Source organism: Tachypleus tridentatus, chromosome 1 (assembly GCF_004210375.1).
Source record: "Tachypleus tridentatus isolate NWPU-2018 chromosome 1, ASM421037v1, whole genome shotgun sequence".
In the NCBI taxonomy this organism is placed as follows: Eukaryota; Metazoa; Arthropoda; class Merostomata; order Xiphosura; family Limulidae; genus Tachypleus; species Tachypleus tridentatus.
In genome coordinates, this window is record NC_134825.1 from 78474777 (window position 1) to 78495092 (window position 20316).

The following is a 20316-nucleotide window of genomic DNA, read 5'->3' on the forward strand; positions in this document are numbered from 1 at the left end:
ATGGGGTTAGTATGTTATAAAAGCTTGCATATGTTATGGATAATTTGTTTTTGTACTATTATTAAAAACAATGTTTGAAAAAATGTCATGTTGATTTTAAAGCATAAATCAAGTTTATTGTCTTTTTTTAAAAGTAGTTTATAAGTGGCAAGTTAGTGCACAGTTAAAATTATGTTTATTTTATTATCTTTACTCCTGCAGTATTTCAAGTGAACTTAGTGAAAGGTTATACAGGATTGCTAACACAAACACAGTGATTAGTATGAAAAATTTGGTAAAGTAATTAACTAAGAAATACATTAATTGATAGAAGTATTGATGAAATGTTGAGCAAACTTTTAGGTTTATTTGCCTCAAAAACTGGTTGTAACATCATACGTAGGATAATGTTCACAATACATTCAAAAGAAATTAGTATCAGTCTTAGGTAGAATCTATATAAAATACAAAATATTGGCATGTTTAAAAATAAAAATTGTTTTGTCTTTAAACATTTCATACTTCAGGTAATTATTTAATTTTCTTTTATACTTTTGCTTGTTGTGGCTGTGTGAATGAATATTTTAATTTTATAAACAAAAGGTTAACCATTCGTGTAAAAGAATATATTTGTATCAAACCTGAGTATTCATCAATACCATTTTCAAAACTTTCTTTACTTCCATAACTCTTGAGTACTTATTGATACAAAGTCATGTCTCTACAAAACCATTGTGGTCATAGTACCTGAATAATCATCAGTGCTATGGCATTTATTTACAGAAGTTTCAGATGCCATCCTGATCAGATCCTCTAAAATTCATGCATAGAATGCATTTAGAAGAGACCTTGACAAATATTTTCAGATCTTTGAGCCAGCTCATAAACTGAGGAGCCAGTTGTGCCTAATCTAACTTCATTACTTTTTATACTGTGAAGGACTATGGATATTTATTTACTTTTACAGCAATGAGTATATGCTAATGATTACATGATATCAATAACAACTTGATAATATTAAGTGAACTAACTGCCTTTGGTCCCATCTGAGTCTAAGCATGCACACTAGTTGATTGAATTGAGAGAAAGAAGAAAAACAAAAATGTGTGAAATTAGTAATGTGTTGTGCAACTGCAGTGCTTCATTGTTGGAAAAACATAAAGTGCTGAATTTGTCATTAAAATTCTAGAAACAAAGTTTGTCTTTGGAATTTAATGCAAAAATAGTTCCAAACTTCATAGAACCCAGAACTGTTGTATATATATATGAATTATACTAAGCAAAACCCTATGCATGAACAAAATGGGAGAAAATACTTGGTTCCACAATGAAATTATTAGTTACCATGATAACTTGGCATTCAACATTTGAGACCTGATTTAAAAAGTGTAAAAATTACTAATATTTGTTTCTTGGGAGATGAACTTAATGTTGGAAATCTTTAGGCTACTAAATTTATAATATTGTCTATATAAGAACCCAAATTTTATTTTAAATGTTATAACAATCAAGAGAGGTTACAAACAGCAAACTGGCATGGTTTGTATTAACACTGTTTTTTTCAAACTTCCTAAGTATTCATCAGTACAATGGCTTATCTCTTGAAAACTTTGTTATTAGTCACTTTAATATTTTTGAGAAAAGTACTTCTGTTAAGGATAATAAACAGTCACAAAGCATCTGGTAATTACTAAATTGATATTGACTCTACTCTTTGTGAGCTTGATCCAGTTCTCAGCACTGTAATGTACTTTGATACATACATTTTGGTTTTGTTGTCTCTTCATAAAATTAATGCACACACATCAAAGAAAGAAAGGTAAACAATGCAATGATATGTTATTAAATTTTTATGCAGATTGAACATCTCAGTATTTTTAATTTTCCTGACCTAAAAAAACTAGTTAAATATCAAATGTTAACAAGATAGGGTGCAGGCAGTATTACTTCCTTTGTAAAATGACACTTTTTTCCTATTTTTATTCATGTTTTTATGCAGCTAGCCAAGTTGCGAGTGGATATGAATATTCTGAAAGAAGAAATGGAAACTTGTATTAAGAACCAGAACTTTACTAGAGCTCAGGAAGTAAAGGAAGAACTGGCTGTCTTGGAAACTCAGAAGGAAGTGCAACAAAAAGAATTCCAGCCTTTATCTCAAGAAGTTCGTGTGGAGAAGGTATGTTACTATTAGAACTTAAAACAAATGTATTCACTATTTTAAGTTATTTAAATGTCAATAAAGGTTAAGTAATCTATTATTTTTATGACAGTATTGGCCCTTGGTGAATTAAAAGTATGTTTAAGGGCTTATGACACTGGCATTACGATTTTGATGCTTGAGATGGGAATAGCATGAATAGGCTATTGTGTAACTTTGCCATTGCTAACCACTGAAAATTTAATTCTATTAAACCTGTTCAGCAATGATTTTACATATTGATGATATGATGTGAGACAATAGTAATGTTCAGCCTTGTCGTATGAGTGAATTTCTTGAATCAAAATAGTGATTTGATTTCCATTCCTTACCTTTTGCAGATCTTCAGATACATTTACAGCCATTTTGTATCACTGATTTGTAATCCGCAGTTGGACAACAGTTGACTTTTAAAATTGATGATGCACAAAAGTAGTGTTTGTATCGTAGCAAACATTAGTATTGTTCATGTAAGGTTGACTAAATGTTTTCATCAAAATGGTATATGAAATATTTCCTCAACAGGTCATCAGAACTTTACAATACTATAAATTGCCTTTTGTAAGAACATCTATTTAGTGACTGAGTTACAAGTTCTGGGAATGTGTGTAAATATTGTAACAAAACATTTGAATTTCTTATTCGTCTATTTGCTTATTATAACTCAAAAAATAAAATGATGTTAAACAATTTCACGGAGGTGGCATAGTTTGAAATGGAGTATCTGTTTCTATAAATATTATTAATAAGTAGAATAAATTTTAAAAAATCATAATTCTAGTAAAAGCAATATTATCATTACCCCTGAGGTTAGCTTTCTTACATAAAGATGGCATTCTTTTAAAAAACATAAGTAAAGGGTAAAACAGAAATTACCAGCCAATAATAGATAAACAATAAATATTACAGTTGGAACATTGCATTTAGAACATGGTTATAAATACAACCTTCCTATAACTTTTGAAACACTGCATTAAAAAACAAGTAAAGAAAAAGCTTTTTGAAAAGGAAATACATGTAGGGATGGCTAATACCAATCCTTCACAAACAATGGAAACAAGATAGTAGGGATGGCATTTACATCATCTTTCCTTATCGCACAGACACATTGTGTATTAGAATGTTAATAGACAAAAATAAGATAAATTCAGTTGTGATTGAATAGTTATGTTAATTGTTGCCTGTGCTGTCATGTAGGAATGTTGCAAATGCCATTGCTACACGTACTTTCTTTTTTGAAAAGATTTTGCTTTAATTGTATAAGTGAAATCTTTCATTACTAGTCATGCTTGTTTGATTTTTTGACTTTGTAAATATATCGTTTAAAAATTTATTTTGTTCTAACATTCTTATTGACAGAAACTCGTAAGAAGATTATTTCAAATGAAAAGTAAGGTTTAAATGTATATAAGAAATATATTTAAAATTCTGTAATGTTTTAGAGAGAGCTGTTAGTGAGGAATGAGCATGTATTTGTTTTTAGCATGTGCAGAAAAATTTTTACATAATTTGTAAGAAATTAATGTGTGGAATAAGACCTAGATTCTAAGATTACTTTTAGTATAGTAAACTTATTTTTCATACACATTTTTGGCATAGAAGATTTGAATTTTTTTATTTTTTAATTAATTTTCTAATTTCTGTTAAACACTTCTGTGATTTGTGTACAATATATATGACCAGAGAGACAAGTATTTTGTTTAGTATTATGTTCTTTTTATGTCTCACAGAATGATCCTCAAACTTTACTAAAATGTGTCACTATTGTGTCAGAATTTCTGGAGTTGTCATCACTGAAAACAGTCAACCCCACTTTACACTCGGTAATAGATACATTGGTAAGTTTTAGTTTTTCTAAGGAAAATAAATTTGTAATTTCACATCATACTGTTAAACATGTAAGGATATATTATTTTTGTTTTATTTTATTAAAATGTTTAAATTGAAAAAATATAAATCTTTGAAGAAGTAAGATTTTTGACTGGCTTTCTCATCAGCTGCTCCCAGGAATCCAGAATGAAGATCCAGCAGTAAGAAACCAGGCAGTAAAAGCACTTGGGTTGTGTTGTCTCTCAAGTCAAGATTTAGCATGCCAACAGCTCTTGTTATTCATGCAGGTGACAACACTTTGAATATATTTTATTTGTAAATCCATTTCATGCCATCCCTGCTCTTCAAAAGAATGTATCTACTTTATACATTAAGGTTTTTTAAGTATTTTACTTGTTTTTGACATCAGTTTAGATTGTGGTATTTTTAATACTTGTTTTATATTTTGATATTCTGATCAGATTTCCCAAGTTGATCAGGAAACTATTCAGGTCACTGCATTAAAAGTTATTTTAGACCTTCTCCTTGTGTTTGGGTTGGATGCTTTTAAAGTAGAAGGAATTTCAAATAAGACAACAGAAGGAATTGAAGAGGTGCCAGAGACACCATCTAAAGGATCTGAGGAAAGTATCATAGAGTCTCAAGAAAACCAGAGAGCTACTTCAAATATAATGGCAATTGTAGCTGCCCATTTAGATAGTGAGGTTAGTGTTCTTTAGTTTGCAGGAAAAAATAAATTGACCCTGAAAACTAAGTTAGTCTGTGAATAAAATTGAGTATTAAACCTGATACGTGAAAGTTGTTTTTGTTGTTTCTCTTAGATATAATGATACAAAGTCTGATTATCATTATTGTAATTGCCTGGATAACATATTTTATGTAAATTGGTTTATATGAAAAATTCTGATGAACCTAGTAGAGAATTAAATGCTTTAAAACAGGTTTTACTGTAATAGTGAGGAAAAGTTTGAAGTTGTATTGTGAGATGTTGTTTAATGTTTCTGTGTTAACAAGAAGCTTAAAGTTTCTTCATCGATGAAATAATTTCTAATAGTCTAGAGAAGTCAGAACTTTGGCAGCTGAGGGAATTGGAAAACTTCTGATCTTTGGACATGTTTACTCCCCACGCCTTCTCTCTCACTTATTGCTTTTGTGGTATAATCCAGCTACTGAAAATGATGTACAACTACGCCATTTTCTTGGAGTGTTTTTGCCAGCTTTTGCTTCAGCAGCACAGTAAGTTTCGTAAAATCCTTTATAATTATTATTAGGGTAATACAATATCAGTAACAAATAGGATACTAATCAAATTATTTAGCATTTGTGCTTTTTTTGCACATATCTGAAATCTAACATAGTGCAATTAATCTCCAGCAAAGTATACAGTTGTGACTTTGCATTATTGTTTTTTTCAAAAGTGACACAGATCTGGGTCCAACTGTTTAAGAGCTTCATGACTTTGATGAAATGTTTAAAATCTTACACCTGAAAGCAATAGTGTATGATTAAAAACAAAATTATTATTATTATGTATTCTGTGATAAGTTAGAATAGTGTTCATACTTTTTTTTTTAAATGATCCAATGCATACATGATCATTTTGTTGAAGACATGAACTCATTATAACAGACAAAAGATAAAGTACATAAACTAATAATAGTGTGTTTGAAAAAGTGTAATACATATAGCATTAGTGCTAGTTGTAGATTTCTTATATTGGTGTAATGCGTGTAGTAGTAGTGCTAGCTCTATCCCCTCAGTGTGGATTCCTGTACATGGTGAGGGGACCTCCCAGGAAAGGTTCTGTTCTTTCAGTTTACCTCCTCTGGGATCTAAACATTCTCCCATGTGTTTGCTGTGTGTGGCAACCCATGAAGGGAAGGAGAGGATCTAGGAGGTTATCTTAATTGCAGAGTATGGCCATACATTCCAAACTCTCTCTGATGTTTCCAGTGTCAGTGGTTTGGTCACTTGAAGACGTCATGTCGTGGTTCTTTGACATGTGGTTGTTGAGGTGACAAGGACCATGATGCCTACAAGTATGAAATTGACCCTCATAGCATCAATTGCAATGGCTCTCACCTGTCCTACTTTCATTTTTGCCCTAAATGGCTGGAAAAAAAAGAGGTGCAGCATTTGAAAACGATTCATAACATTAATTATCCTGAAGCTCGAAAGTTGCTGTCCACCACTTCATCTCGAATGTATGCTGCTGCACTTTGTTCTACAACTACAGTGGGAGTGCAGACAGTTCTCTCTGTGCCTCTAAAAGAATCGTTCTCCAAACAAATGAAAAGTCTTTTGACCTACATGGTTAAAAAAGTTGATGAATCAACTTCAACACCTATTTCTGTCCCTTACATACATTCCAACAAATCTCAAGATACATTTACTTTGCTTTCAGGTACAGGCATTTCCTCAAATACATCTTCTTCTCCAACCCCAAGATGCAAAACAATCATTCATTCACATCCTCAGTCACTGGAATCCCCTTCCAACAGCAAAGACCTGCCCAATTGACTCAGGGCAGGACCCATGGAGGTCAATAGATCTCCCTCGAATAAGAACAGTGAGGAAAAAAGACGTGGTCCTAAACAGAAGGGTTCTCTGCCCAATTTGCCTACACATAAATAAAAATGGCCATCCTGATACAATGAAACTGTTGAGGTTTACATTCTAATCTAGATGACATCAAAACACTGATTGCTCCCTACTGTCCTGTTTGTCTTTTCCTTCAGGAAACATTTATGAAACCTGGCGATACAGTCACCTTTTGGCGGTTTTCTTTGTACAGAAATGACAGGCTGTGTGATGGACGAGTGCATGGAGGGGTGGCACTGTTGGTTGATCAGCATGTGCCCACTCTGTCTTTGCCACTTGACACACCCTTGGAAGCAGTAGCCATCCATGTTTCCTTGGGTCATACCATCAGTTTGTTCTCTTTACCTGTTGCCTGGAGAGATATATGATCAATTAGACCTTGATGCTTTCATTGAATAGATGCTGTCTCTCTTTTTCATCCTGGGGGACTTTAATGGACATCATCCCTCTGCGGAAGTGCCTATATTGATAGGAGGGTCCATCTGTAAAGTGTATGCTCTCTGATTACAACCTTTCTCTTTTCAATATTGGTTCTTCTAATTATTTCCATGCACCTAGTAAGTCCTTTACTGCTATTGATCTCAATTTGCTTCCCTTCATTATTCTCCCATTTTTCATGGATGCTGACAATAATCCACAAGGCAGTGATCATTTTCCTATAATTTTGAGAGAGACTGGCTGTGGTCAATACCACCCAACCCACATACCCTGGTGGAAGCTGGATCAGGCAAACTGGCCCTCTTTCACTGCTCTTGCAGAACTTGATCCTGCTATCATCTGTAAGCCATCAATAGATGACTGTGTGGCAGCAGTAACTAACTGTATTATACAAGCAACTGCTCAATGTATTCCTAAAACCTCGACACATTTTCCACTATATCCTTGTCCATGGTGGAATCCTGCCTGCCACATGGCATGGAAGGCTCAAAAACAGGGCTGGGATATTTCGTAGATATCCCACACTCTCAAACCACATCAATTTCCAGCGGGCTCGTGCACATGCTCAGTGGGTAAGACGTCAAAGCCAGAAGGAATCTTGGATTAAGTTTACAACCAGCATATTTTCTACGACCAGTTCCAAAATCATATGGGTTAAGATTCAAAAGGTCAGTGGGCAATTTAATTCTGTCCTCCTCTTGATCTTGCTCTCTGATGGCCATGAAGTAGCTGATACCTGGAGCATTGCTGATACTCTAGGTGAAAGCTTTTGCCAGCTATCTAGCACTTCTGCTTCTTCTTCCACCTTAGCAATCAAGACTTGGGCAGAGTGATCACCTGTTTCCTTTTGAGCTGATTGTCTCTGTGACTATAATTGTCCCTCTACACTGGTAGAACTCAAACTGGTCCTTCATCGGTCTGGCAATACATCAGTTGGACCTGATGATGTATGCTATGACATGCTGTGCCATCTGTTTTCTGCTTCTCTTGCTATTCTTCTGATTGTTTTTAACTGCATCTGGAAGGAGAATGTTCTTTCTGATATAAAAGTTAATGCCCTCTTACTGTTGCAAATGGGCTCTATGTGGACGACTTTCACATCTCATGTCAGTCGTTGAACATGAGATATATTGAGTGGCAGCTACAGACTGCCCTCAATTGTTTACTGAAGTGGACCACAGCAAACGCCTTTAACTTTCCTGTCTATAAAACTGTTTGCATGCACTTTTGCCATCAACAGGGTATTCACCCTGATCCTAAACTCTGTATTGGTGAAGTTGTGCTGCCTGTGGTCCCTAAGACAAAGTTCTTGGGACTTATCTTTGATCATAAGCTGACTCTTATACCACCGTCAAGCAGCTACGGATCAAATGTACAAGAGCACTGAACATCCTCTGTGTCCTCTCTTCCACCACTCGGGGAGCGGATTGATGCTCTATGCTAAAGATATATCGTGCTCTTATTTGATCAAAAGTCGACTATGGATTACTGGTTTATGGCTCTGCCAGACCATCGGTCTTAAAAGTGCTGGATCCTATTCATCATCAAGGACTTTGACTCTGCACTGGGGCTTTTTGCAGCAGTATGTAGTAGTAATGCTGGCATTGCTCTCTGTCTGTACTGTGTTAATGTTTTCAATATTGGCAAGCATTATGGATCCTTGTGGGGTATAATATTTTGTTGTGCAAATGATAACTTGTTTCATTTGTATTTATATTAATATCTGTTAACTCTTACAATGTTTAAAATAATTATTGAATGCTTTTTATTTTTTTTTGTTATAGGTATCATTATAATAATTGTATTTTGTCTTTGTTACCTATCTTATGGATTTATCACTAAATACTCTAAGCTCTGAATACTCAAATGAAACAACTAAACAGTTCGGGATACTCAATGTAACCTAAACATTGTTGGTTTGAGTTGTATTATGTAATATTTACATTTTATTACATATTTACCTGTCTGCATATATTTACATATGTATATATATTGCTGTATTATTTGATAGTTGGTGATTTTCACTTCTCCAATAAAATTTGATGTATTTGTTGTTTTTCTCATCTTAATTAAACATTGTATTTTATTTGCATATTGTAAGTTAACAGTCACAAAAATTATTCCACACAGTTCTAGTTTTTTTTTTTTATTTCCATCACAGATTAGGGCAATGGAACTGTTGTGCACTAATAGCATTCAATGTAGTCACATAACAACTAGTAATCTTTGTCTTGTTTATATTCGATTTGATAATTTAATTGTTAATTTAAAAAATTTAACTAGAGCTTTATTTTTATGTGCAGTTGTTTTCATTTTAGATTTGTTTTACAATGTAGAACTGTGACAAGAAATTAATAGAATCATAACAATTTCAATTGTAATTGTGAAAAGTAAGTCTGGTGTCACTTGCATATAAGGCTGTACTTGGTTATTGCAGTTCTAAATTACAGTCCAAGAAAATTTTAATTTTTCCAAAGAAAGTTGTATGTAATAATCACACACGAGTTTACTTCTAACTTTTGTAATATAGATCTAGTCAGGAATGTTTGGAAGAAGCCTTTATGCCTACTTTACGTACCTTGTTTGATGCTCCTGCATCCAGTCCACTGGCAGACATAGATGAAACAAATCTTGCTCGCTTTGTTATTCAGTTGACCAACCCATCATTGATATCATCAGAATCTAAAAACTATGGGGTAAGACTTTATTAAACAAATAGAAATATGTTAAAGGTGAATTAACACAGGGACAATAGATAGCTCTGTTGTACTGAAAAGAAAACATTTCATGTGTAAGTACAAAATCTATTGAAATGTTGTGTTTTTGTTGCTTTGCATATATATTGCATATTAATGTTTTTTCTTCTGTAGAGAATATCCTCAACATTTTGGGGGTCACAATTTACCTTATTATAATCTCAAAATGATGCTGAAATTCATTAAATAAGGTATTAACATCTTTTGTACAATTTCTGTTACAATAGAAAATCTTTATATATTCATGTCTAGTTTTTGCATTTTAATTTCATTTACAGTTTTTAGAAACGTGTGTTATGTTTTGATTATGTCTCATGTTCTTTACCCAAATATAGGTTGAGACAGACCTTCTTTAGGCTTCCCAGGTTTGTAAAGAAAAGTGAAATTATTTACAATTTATATTAATTACATAATATATAAATATATTTTTTATCTTTAAGATGCCAATGTTATTATGGTGACAAATAATGCAGACTGAATTAGAACATCATTAAAATCTTGTATCTTGAACCACATTACTGGTTAATGATAGGGGTTAAAAGGAATTGCACAACCGTCTTAATATATCATTTGGGCGAAAAAACACTTCAAACATTAAGACTTGTTTGAAACAACACTTGAAAACATATTTGCTATTAACTGCTAAGTCTGTACACATAAAAATTCACAATTGTATAGCATATATATCAGATTTGCAATGAAAAGAATTGCACAAAGTGGCCTATTTATAATTATTATTATTATTCTCTTGCCAGTTTACAGCAAAAACAGCACAGTATATTGCACCCATATATTCTATAGAATACTAAATAAAGTACTGTAAAGATCATAGGGGTAATGAAAGTCAGTTTGTTTCTTCTGTATTTTAGATAAACTAAAACTATCATAATGTTAATGTAAATAATGTTATGATTACTTCTTGAAGTTAGCTTTCTTACAAATATTTGGCATTCCTTTAAAAAGGTTAAGTACAGGGTGAAACAGGAACTACCATTTAATAATAGACAAACCTTAGATGCCTGTAAAATGTAGATACACAGTGCTTTGTGCACTGTACAACCAGTGTTTTTAGGAAGCCAACCCTCTCTCTATATTATGTATGAAGTGAAGAAACAAAAAAAATCATTATACATAATATTAAATTTTATTACACATATTCATAGAATAATTACTTTAAAATACATAAAGGTTCATTTAAAGCAACATTTTAGATGTATATAATTTATTTGAAAAGACTGCTTTTCTACTGTTAAAATTTTGTATGGGGTTAATTGAGATTGTCTAGGTATATGTTTTCCCATGGTTATGCATCATATATATATTGATAGATAGATAATTTAGATAACAAAAACTATGAATGCTAACTATATTCTTAAACAAATCTATGACAATTTTCAGCTGCAGCTTAACATATTTCAAACTGTAACTGAGTAGTCACAGCTACAGTAAATCATCATGAACCATATCAGCTAGCTACTAGCTATATTTATTATCATTACATTGTATAAAGTTAGCTACCATATTAAGTAATCCTCTGCCCTTAGTTAAGCATATAAAAGCCAGCAAACAAGATAAATAAAAAAATTGGGAATATAAAAACCTACAAGTAGGGAATGTAGAAAAAGTAAAGAAACAGTGCTGAAGATACTGTTGACATTAGTTGCTTAAAATAAAATGCTTATTTTGACTCCATGCTGTTACTTAGAATTATATTTGGTATACTAGAGATGTTTAGTTTAAATAAGTAATGTCTATAGTATCTCCAGCCTTGTTTATTTACATTTTTTGAATCTCTATTTACAGGATTTTTAATTTCCTAATTATTTTTCTTCTACTAATTGTAGTTAGTAATTGGCAAAAGAATTAAATATTACCTTGTCTTGCATTATAAAGATGAATGTTTATTTTGTTTTTGTATACGGTTTAAAAATACCTAGAATCTTAGGATTGTAATGTATTTCTATTTTTTATACTATACGTGTTTATCTTGCATATTTAGAATTTCCTGCTGACAAGTGGTGATAGCGTATGGTGTCATATTTTCATTTGCTGATCTTAATGTTTATAACTTGTTTCGGAAAATGTATTTTTCACTAAATTTATAGTAAATGTTACTTAGCCTCTTGTATAATTTTTTTGAGTTAATATTTGTGAAGTTTTAATTTTCTAATACACGTAAATGAAGTTCAGTGAAAACAGTAGGCTTATTTTATTTTCAAAGTGAAGTCTGTTTATTTAGAAATAAATATATGAGTATGTAAGTTGCAAAAGTTAAATTTTTGTTTCATCTTACATAATTTACTGATATTTTATTACATCTAAGTTCATATTAACACACTTTAGTTTTTTTGTTTGTTATTAAATACTGAAGTTCATATTATCATGTTCTGTTTCACAGAAAAGTTCTGTACATGACAGACTAGCTGAGCAGTTGTGCAATGAAGTTCATATTCTCATGTTCTGTTTTACAGGAAAGTTCCGTACATGACAGACTAGCTGAGCAGTTGTGCAATGAAGTTCATATTCTCATGTTCTGTTTTACAGGAAATTTCCGTACATGACAGACTAGCTGAGCAGTTGTGCAATGAAGTTCATATTCTCATGTTCTGTTTTACAGGAAATTTCCGTACATGACAGACTAGCTGAGCAGTTGTGCAATGAAGTTCATATTCTCATGTTCTGTTTTACAGGAAAGTTCCGTACATGACAGACTAGCTGAGCAGTTGTGCAATGAAATTCTTAGAGATAGAGAATCATTCAATGTACGAGTACTAGCTAAATCTCTCACCTACCTAGAGCTTTCCTGCAACTCTTACTCAACACTAAAAAACTTAGCTGTCCTCACAAAAAAAATTACAGAGGTTTGTTTAGTTCAATTTATATTTGTAGTGAATTGAGTTTTAACAACATTTGTTGAATAGTGTGTTGGTTTAATGGTGGAAACATATTTCTGTATTGACCAGGCATTGGTTCTTAAACTATTTATATTTACATCAGTACTTTGAGATATGTAATTTTTGATATTTAGTGTTCAGTATAACACAAGCAAGTGTTTAACATGCCAAAAAATGAAAAACTGAGACATTGTGTGTTTAATAGTCACTTTAGTGAAACATTTGTGGTTGGATGTACTGAGTGTATTGCATGTAGTATAGTTGAGATATTCATTGTAGTATATATTTCTTGTGGTAACTCTTTGTTAAATTTCTCAAAGCTGCTAAAGTTAGACCTCCCTTTTTATGCAGTTTGAAAAACCATTGGACTAGGTGTTAAGTAGTTTGGTAAATAATTCTGAATTGAACTAGCATGTAATTAGTGTTTTGTTTTTAACTTTCATAAACTGCTTGTTAAAATATTTAATAAACAGTTCATTGTGAACTAGAAATTTTAATAATTTTTGTGAATTAAGTGTTACATTATTGTCTGAAAACTTGTAATATAAGTGTTACAATATTTTGCAAAACATTTATAAAACTTTGAATTTTGAACAGAAAATAAAAGACAGAACTTCTCTGAAGCTAATTGAGAAGTTTCAAGATGCAGTGTTTCAGCTGTTAGCTAAAGCTAAAGAAATTGATCCCCAAGCCAGCCAAGAGTCGTCATTTGTTGAATCTACTCCTCCAGAAATCCCCAATACTGTAATTGAAGAATCCCAAACCAGCACAACTGGCATTGAAAGTGATGAGCCACAGACTGAAAAATCTACTTCACAAGAGTTTTTTAATGATACCATAAGAACTCTGAAAACAAGAAAGAAAGTTGAAAAAGTAAGAATGTTTTTGTGGAAAACTGTGAAGCTAGTTTTCATAAATTAAGTTTTAACATATGACATCTTACTATTAGTGAGGAATGGAAATATATGATATTGATTCAGTATGTATTTTAAACCTCTTAAGTAAAATACATTTTAACTATATTATGCTTTAACTTTATGAAGGAGAAAGTTACTTAAAGATATTCTGTGTTCCATTTTTATTTCACAGAAATGTCTATATCTTCAAACTAAAAGTCAAAGCAATAGATGGCAGAAAAAAAATGAATTAATTTTGTCTTAAAATGATTTCTGTCTTTAACTGCTTATTTTTCATTTTTCTGTTATTGAGTTTTATTTATTATTTCATTCTTAATTGTTTGTCTTTGCCAAAGTCTGTTCTTCAAACTGGTTCAAAAAACAAGGAAGTACCTTTAACACCTCAAACTGCATGCCTCACAGTATCAGAAGGTAAGATTGCTTTAAAATGCTCTGTTATGTGTAGAATATTGACATAGAAAGCAATGATATATATATATATAAAGAATAAGTTGATCCTCTTAAGAAGTAGTATGCATCATTAAGGATCTCTTATTTTGTATTAAAGCAGTTTTTATAAGGAGGCTTCATTACATTACATATATAAATATTTTTCTTCTATTCTTATTCACACAAACATACATTTCTGATGTGATATGTGTACTTCACATACACACATTATCTGGTATGTGCTTATCTCTGAGTTTATTCCTCTTCACTGCTGTCAAATGTTATATTTGAAATAAAATTATTACAATATTGTCCTGTATTTTTGAAGCACTGAATTTTCACATTTTCTTTCAAACAATAATTGGGCTCGGTATAATACACACAAGCTTATCAACACATTTGCACAAATTAAGTATTTGTGCTATAACATTTGATACAGCATTTGTAACTTCACAAAATTTGGTCAACATTTTGTAAAGATAACAGTTCTTTTGTACACAAAACATTAAATTTTTTAATGTAATATTTTTCTAAAGATATGTTTGTAAAAATATTGAACCTATTTAAATGCAAAAGTGATTTCATGTTATGATTAAAAAAATTTTTTTTCCCAAAATCTCAAATATTATTTGTATAATCTGTAAGACCTCGTGAATACATTTCAGACATTTGTTTTCAGTAAGACTTTGTATTTTATTTTCTATGCCCTAACTATGTGGAATGTTACTTGACTAACCTCATAACCATCATAAAGAAAATTTAGAAAGTAAATATACATTTTTTTTTGGCTACAGTGACTACATATTATAACATGAAAATACAAATGTTTTGTGGAAGTAGCATAAGTAATGTAACACTACACATTTACATATATATTTATTATATTGGCTTTCCACTCATGTCTAGCTCACATTACACAACTTGCATTTACATGGTGCATGTGCACTCGTTACATATCTCATAATCTAAAACTGACTTAGTCATACCTGTCTTGGCTGGGTTTTACTGGACTAGTATTTTGTAATATACATTCACATTTCAATTATAGGAATGCCTTGCACAGTGCTGTTAATGCATTGGAAAAAGCTACCACATTGATTGAAACAGCACTGCACATGGAATAGCTTCATTAGGAAAAATAACGATACATTGGTATTGTAAGGAATTTCTTCATAGTAGAAATAATTAAGCCTGATTAGTTAGAAAAAAATAATAAACACAAATAGTGATGAGGTAAAATAAAAACGAAATTAATTGATAAACTTTATTTTGAAACATTAAAATAATGAACATATTATTTTGGAAAAAGGAAAACTAAAATCTACTGATTAAAAAAAATCTATTAATCTAAATTGCACCATTTTCTTTTTCTTCGTGGAGCTCTCGGTAACATTGAATGGTATTTTCTAATGCTCATCGGACATTAATGCTGCTCTCTATGTCTGGATCATGATTCATAACTAAGTCTAAAGCAGTTTCCATTGCCCTAAACATTTTTTCCCTGCTCTTCACTAGCTCCTTTGTTGCACTCTGGACTTTCTTCTTCTTCTTATGTCTGATCTTGGTCTAAATTAAGAGCTTGAGAATGTTTGTCAGTGCACTCTTGAACATTAGTTGCTTATAAGGTTGTGTCCAATTCTGACAACGTCTTCGGAAACATCCCTAATTTTGGATTCAAAGTCACAGGAATTGCTTGTGCAATGAGACAAAATGTGCTTCCACACTGCTCTGATGTTACTCTTGCTAACTTTGAGCCATGTCTCGTTGATGTTTTCAATAGCATTTCTGATGTTGCAATTTTTTTCAGAATTCAATCAAAGATATTGCAGCTTCTCTAGTTGTAGCCCTTATTGCTTGAAAAAAAATTTGCCTCTAATAATAAGCTTTAAATGTTACAACAATACCTTGCTTCATCAGTAGCAGTAGAGATATTGTACTGTATGAAAGAAAATGAATTTTGACATTTTCGTTAAAGTCACAAAATCACGTTGGATGGCCTATTATATTATCTAACAACAACAAAGCCTTTAAGTCCAAGTTGTTTTCTTTGCAGTAACATTCAACTGCAGGAGAAAAAGAACTTTTAACCAGTCTTTAAACAAAGTTTTAGTGAGTTATGCTTTTTTATTTGATGGCCAAACAACTGGGAGAGTCTTCTTTACACAGACACCAAGAGCTTGGGGGGTTTCCTCATGATACACAAGCGTGAGTTTTAATTTAAAATCTCCAGATGCATTTCTTCATAACAAAAGTGTCAAACAATTTTTTGATGCTTTGTATCCTAGCAAGTTTTTTTTTCATTTTCTGATAGAAAAGTTGTAGAAGGCATTGCTTTCTAAAATAAACTAATTTCTCCAACATTAAAAGTTTGGTTATCTCTGTACCCACCTTTTTCAATAATTTCTATAAATTCAATAGGAATCTTTTAGGCAGCATTTTTATCTGCACTTGAACTTTTACCTACAATATGAACATTATGAATTCTGGAGCATTTTTAAAATGAAAGAACCAACCACAGCTTGCTGTAAATGTTTCAGTTGCCCATTCTCCGTCATTTTTTAAGGGCATTGAAAAAACTCATAGTTTCATATGAATTTCCATCTAACTTAAAGGAATTCGCTTCTGATTGCAATCTTCTATCCATATTGATTGCAGACATTCCATATTCACCATTACAGAGCTCTTTTTCTTTGATTGTTTTTGAGGCAAAATAGTTGGTAACCATTCCATACTCTTTATTGATTCTTTTCTCTTACAGTTCTTACAGATGATTCATTTATTCCTTTGTCTCTTGCGAGTTTGGCAAATGAAGCACCTTTTTCGTGGCATTTGATGATTTAAAGTTTCTGTTCTAATGTCATCTATTTACATTTCTTTGGCTTGTTATCATCACACTCTTTTTTCACTAAGAATAAAGGGATCTCTGTAAAAGGATTGCAAAAAGAATACACCTATGCTTAAGAAGAAAAAGCTGAACTTAGACTGATGCAGAAAGCAAGTGATGCTAAGATTTATACTGTACAGTATATAAATGCATATGTGCATTGTATAAGCTTGCAGAAAGATCTAGAATAAGCGAGTGGCACAAATACATTCACAAGATAATTCTAGAAAATTTTAGAAAAATGTCAGCCATAATAAAAAGGACCAAAGGACTTATACCTATATAAATATAGCTACATTATAGTGAATCATTCAGTACTAATTGTGAATTATCAGTCGCAAATTATAAACTACACTATAGTAAATCCCGTACTGATTGAAGCTGCACTGTGCTGAGGTATTGCTGTATTATACATTATATATGTATACAGATTATTATTATTTAGAAATAAATTTTTAAACTTATTTTCTCAAAATATAGAACAATAAATAAAGTAAAAGAAACAATTATCTCTTCTGGATATGACCTTTAAGTTGTTGCTGGATGTAGGTTGCTAGGCCATTGAAAATTTTGCACATGGAGGACATTAAACAATTTTTTTCTTTTTAGATTTTATATATACAGTTGAATAATAAAAGAATCATAAATAACTACTGATACCATGGAATTCTACTATAATTTATTAAGCTTAGTAACTAAGATGTATTTAGATGTAGAAAAATAAATAAACTGAGCAGACTAAAGACACAACCTACCTTTTTGAAATCTTGGTTCAAGAGAATATGATATTCTTTCCACAGTTTAAAATGGTTGAGAAAACCTCAAAGGGAACATTTTAACTGCTGGTTTTTTATTCACATGTTGTATATTGAAGTAAGTGTGTATAAGGGACTGTTTCCATAAATGGATATAGGTGAATGGGCCACTGTATTTGATTCAGTACATGAGCCATATCTCAGCAAAATTTTATATTAATATTATTAATGTGAGTTCCTAATGTGTATGAAACTATAGACTTAGTATTCTGACATCACAAATAATACTGCATTTAATGTACCACAACTCACTAAAATCTATTTTTAGGTATGTTCTTTTAAATCAAGAAATTAACGCATCTATGATATTAAAGCTTGAATCACAATCTACAATTTGATTTCAGACTTATTTACATAAATTCAAATAATAGTAGTTAAACAAAATTTTGAATTCAAGTCACCAAATGCAGTGACAAATGCAATGGGTCAGTTAGTAATAACTGTTTTAGTGACATTAACTTTAACTGTTGTTAGTTCATTGACTAGTGGAGAGAGAGAGTACTAAACTTGCTCCTTAATCCAATACTTTATACTAACAACTTTCTTGACAGTACAAACAGCTGCAAGAACAAAATATACAGTGTAACATGGTACACATTTTCAAATATATATGAACATTACTTAAAAAATATTATAATAAAATAATAATAATATTAAAGTGAAAGTAAAAATAAATACAATAGAATATGTTGTTACAAAACAACTTAGAGTTGAGTTTAGAACCTAAATCTTTAAGTATATGATTTTGGCTTATCCTGCATCTCGTTACATTAAAATATATTTATACTTACACTTGTTTGCATTTTAGTAAGAAAATAGATGAGTAATTTTTATATGTTTTATGAGCATCACCTGTTTATTGAATTAGTTTTATCTTGAAGCAAGTTAACTATATATATGCATTATTGGGAACAGTGTGAGATTTAGATTTTCTGTTGGTGAGTTTAAAATAATGTTTGTAATATTTTCCCAAAATTTCTGGTTGTTCTTCACTCTCTTAATACAGTTGAAAGCTGTGCTTATCACTTGGTTACTACAGTAGCTTGCACTAACAGTTACCTCCAAAATATTTTGAACAGTTGTTGCTGCTGTTTATTAGAACACTGTCCAGATAGCAAATATTTTGTTTGTGTAATACCATTTTACTTCCATAATGTTTCCTATATAAAATTACTTTGCACATTATAGTATTTTGTTATGAAAGTTGGTTACACTTTGTTTGAATTGACTCTTTCAATTTGTAGTATCCCACACTTCAATCCTGTTTTATAACAAATTGCTGTAGATTTACCAATATTATTTTGAATCCTTATTAATTGCAAGGCCTTAATAATGCTTTAATGTGACACCTGTAGAAATAATGCATCATTTTCTCCTCTTTAAATTTTATCAAATGAACTTTAATGATTATTGACTGCAATTGTGGTTGTCAGTTATCTCACATAATTCTTACCTACAGATCTCAAGAAGTCATGTCCTCCACCACGCAGAACTAGATTAACACTTTCTGAAAAACGAAGAAAGAGTGCTCGATAGAATTTTTAATTCATCCAGTTAAATTTCATAACTTCTTATAATCCATCATTTTTGTTTATTAATTGAGATAGGTAAAATGTGTTCTTAAATGTATTGTAATTATCATTTTTTAACTTGTAGTTGATAAAGATTTTTGCATTAGTAAATGTTTTTTGTCAAAAATAACTTTGAATTTTCACTTGTTAATCTAACATGAACATATGATATTCATCAAAAATATGTGAAAGTTTTCCCAAAAGTTTCTCAGACTTAACTCAAAGATGCCATCAATGATACTCTTGTTTTTAAGTAGATCTTCCTTTAGACTTGATGTAACAAGAAACAGTATTTCTAGTTTCATAACATGTTAAGTTAATTATAATGACAGATGGTTGTATAAACATATCAGGGTTATTTTGTATAATCACAGTTAGATAAACATTAATTAAATAAGACAGAAATCAGTGAAAGTGCTCCACAAAAGTGGTACTGATTGAAAAATTTTCTGTATATACCTTGTTATCAAAAAAACCTCCAAAAACAATGTTAGGAATATTTTGTCAACATAGCAATCATAAGAATTCTTTCAGATTTGTTAAGGCATCTGTGAAGAAAAATTCTTCAGCCTAGGCATTAACCAATTGTTATCTTCCTGTGTTAGTTCTTATCTTCAGAAGCAATCAAATGAAATAGATCAATGACTATTATTTTATTACATGCAGAAGTTAAACGTTACTACTAGTGAATTTGTAAAGATAAATCTTTTGGTTAATGATGTGATTCTAATACTACTTTATTTTTCATTCTTATGTAAGAGGATACCATGAAGGCTAGTCATTTGAAGTTTGACTTTAAATCCAGGTACAAATAGATTTATTTTAAATCCATGTATACAGTCACCAGTTTGAGGAAGTTTACAGTTAGAATAAAGAATTGACTGAAATACTGAAGTTCCAAAACTAAACAAAACATTAACCTATTCAGTGCTGTAGACGAGATAACTCCTCCAAGCCGATCGGTAACACAGTGCCACGGACGAGTAAATTTGTTTTCAGTGATAC

The 20316-nt window shown here is 31.3% G+C and overlaps 1 protein-coding gene across 2 annotated transcripts in view; it reads left to right on the forward strand.

The window, feature by feature from the left end:
* Positions 1-19438, forward strand: part of Cap-G (Chromosome associated protein G) — a 56724-nt gene extending 37286 nt beyond the window's left edge. For both annotated transcript variants that reach the window (XM_076506201.1, XM_076506212.1), the window contains exons 10-19: positions 1979-2155; positions 3907-4014; positions 4174-4293; positions 4468-4710; positions 5061-5242; positions 9576-9741; positions 12492-12662; positions 13293-13568; positions 13948-14023; positions 19200-19438. In XM_076506201.1, coding sequence (XP_076362316.1) covers positions 1979-2155; positions 3907-4014; positions 4174-4293; positions 4468-4710; positions 5061-5242; positions 9576-9741; positions 12492-12662; positions 13293-13568; positions 13948-14023; positions 19200-19276 — 1596 coding nt within the window. In that variant the 3' untranslated portion in view covers positions 19277-19438. The remainder of the gene's footprint in view (positions 1-1978; positions 2156-3906; positions 4015-4173; positions 4294-4467; positions 4711-5060; positions 5243-9575; positions 9742-12491; positions 12663-13292; positions 13569-13947; positions 14024-19199) is intronic.
* Positions 19439-20316: the final 878 nt, after the last annotated feature.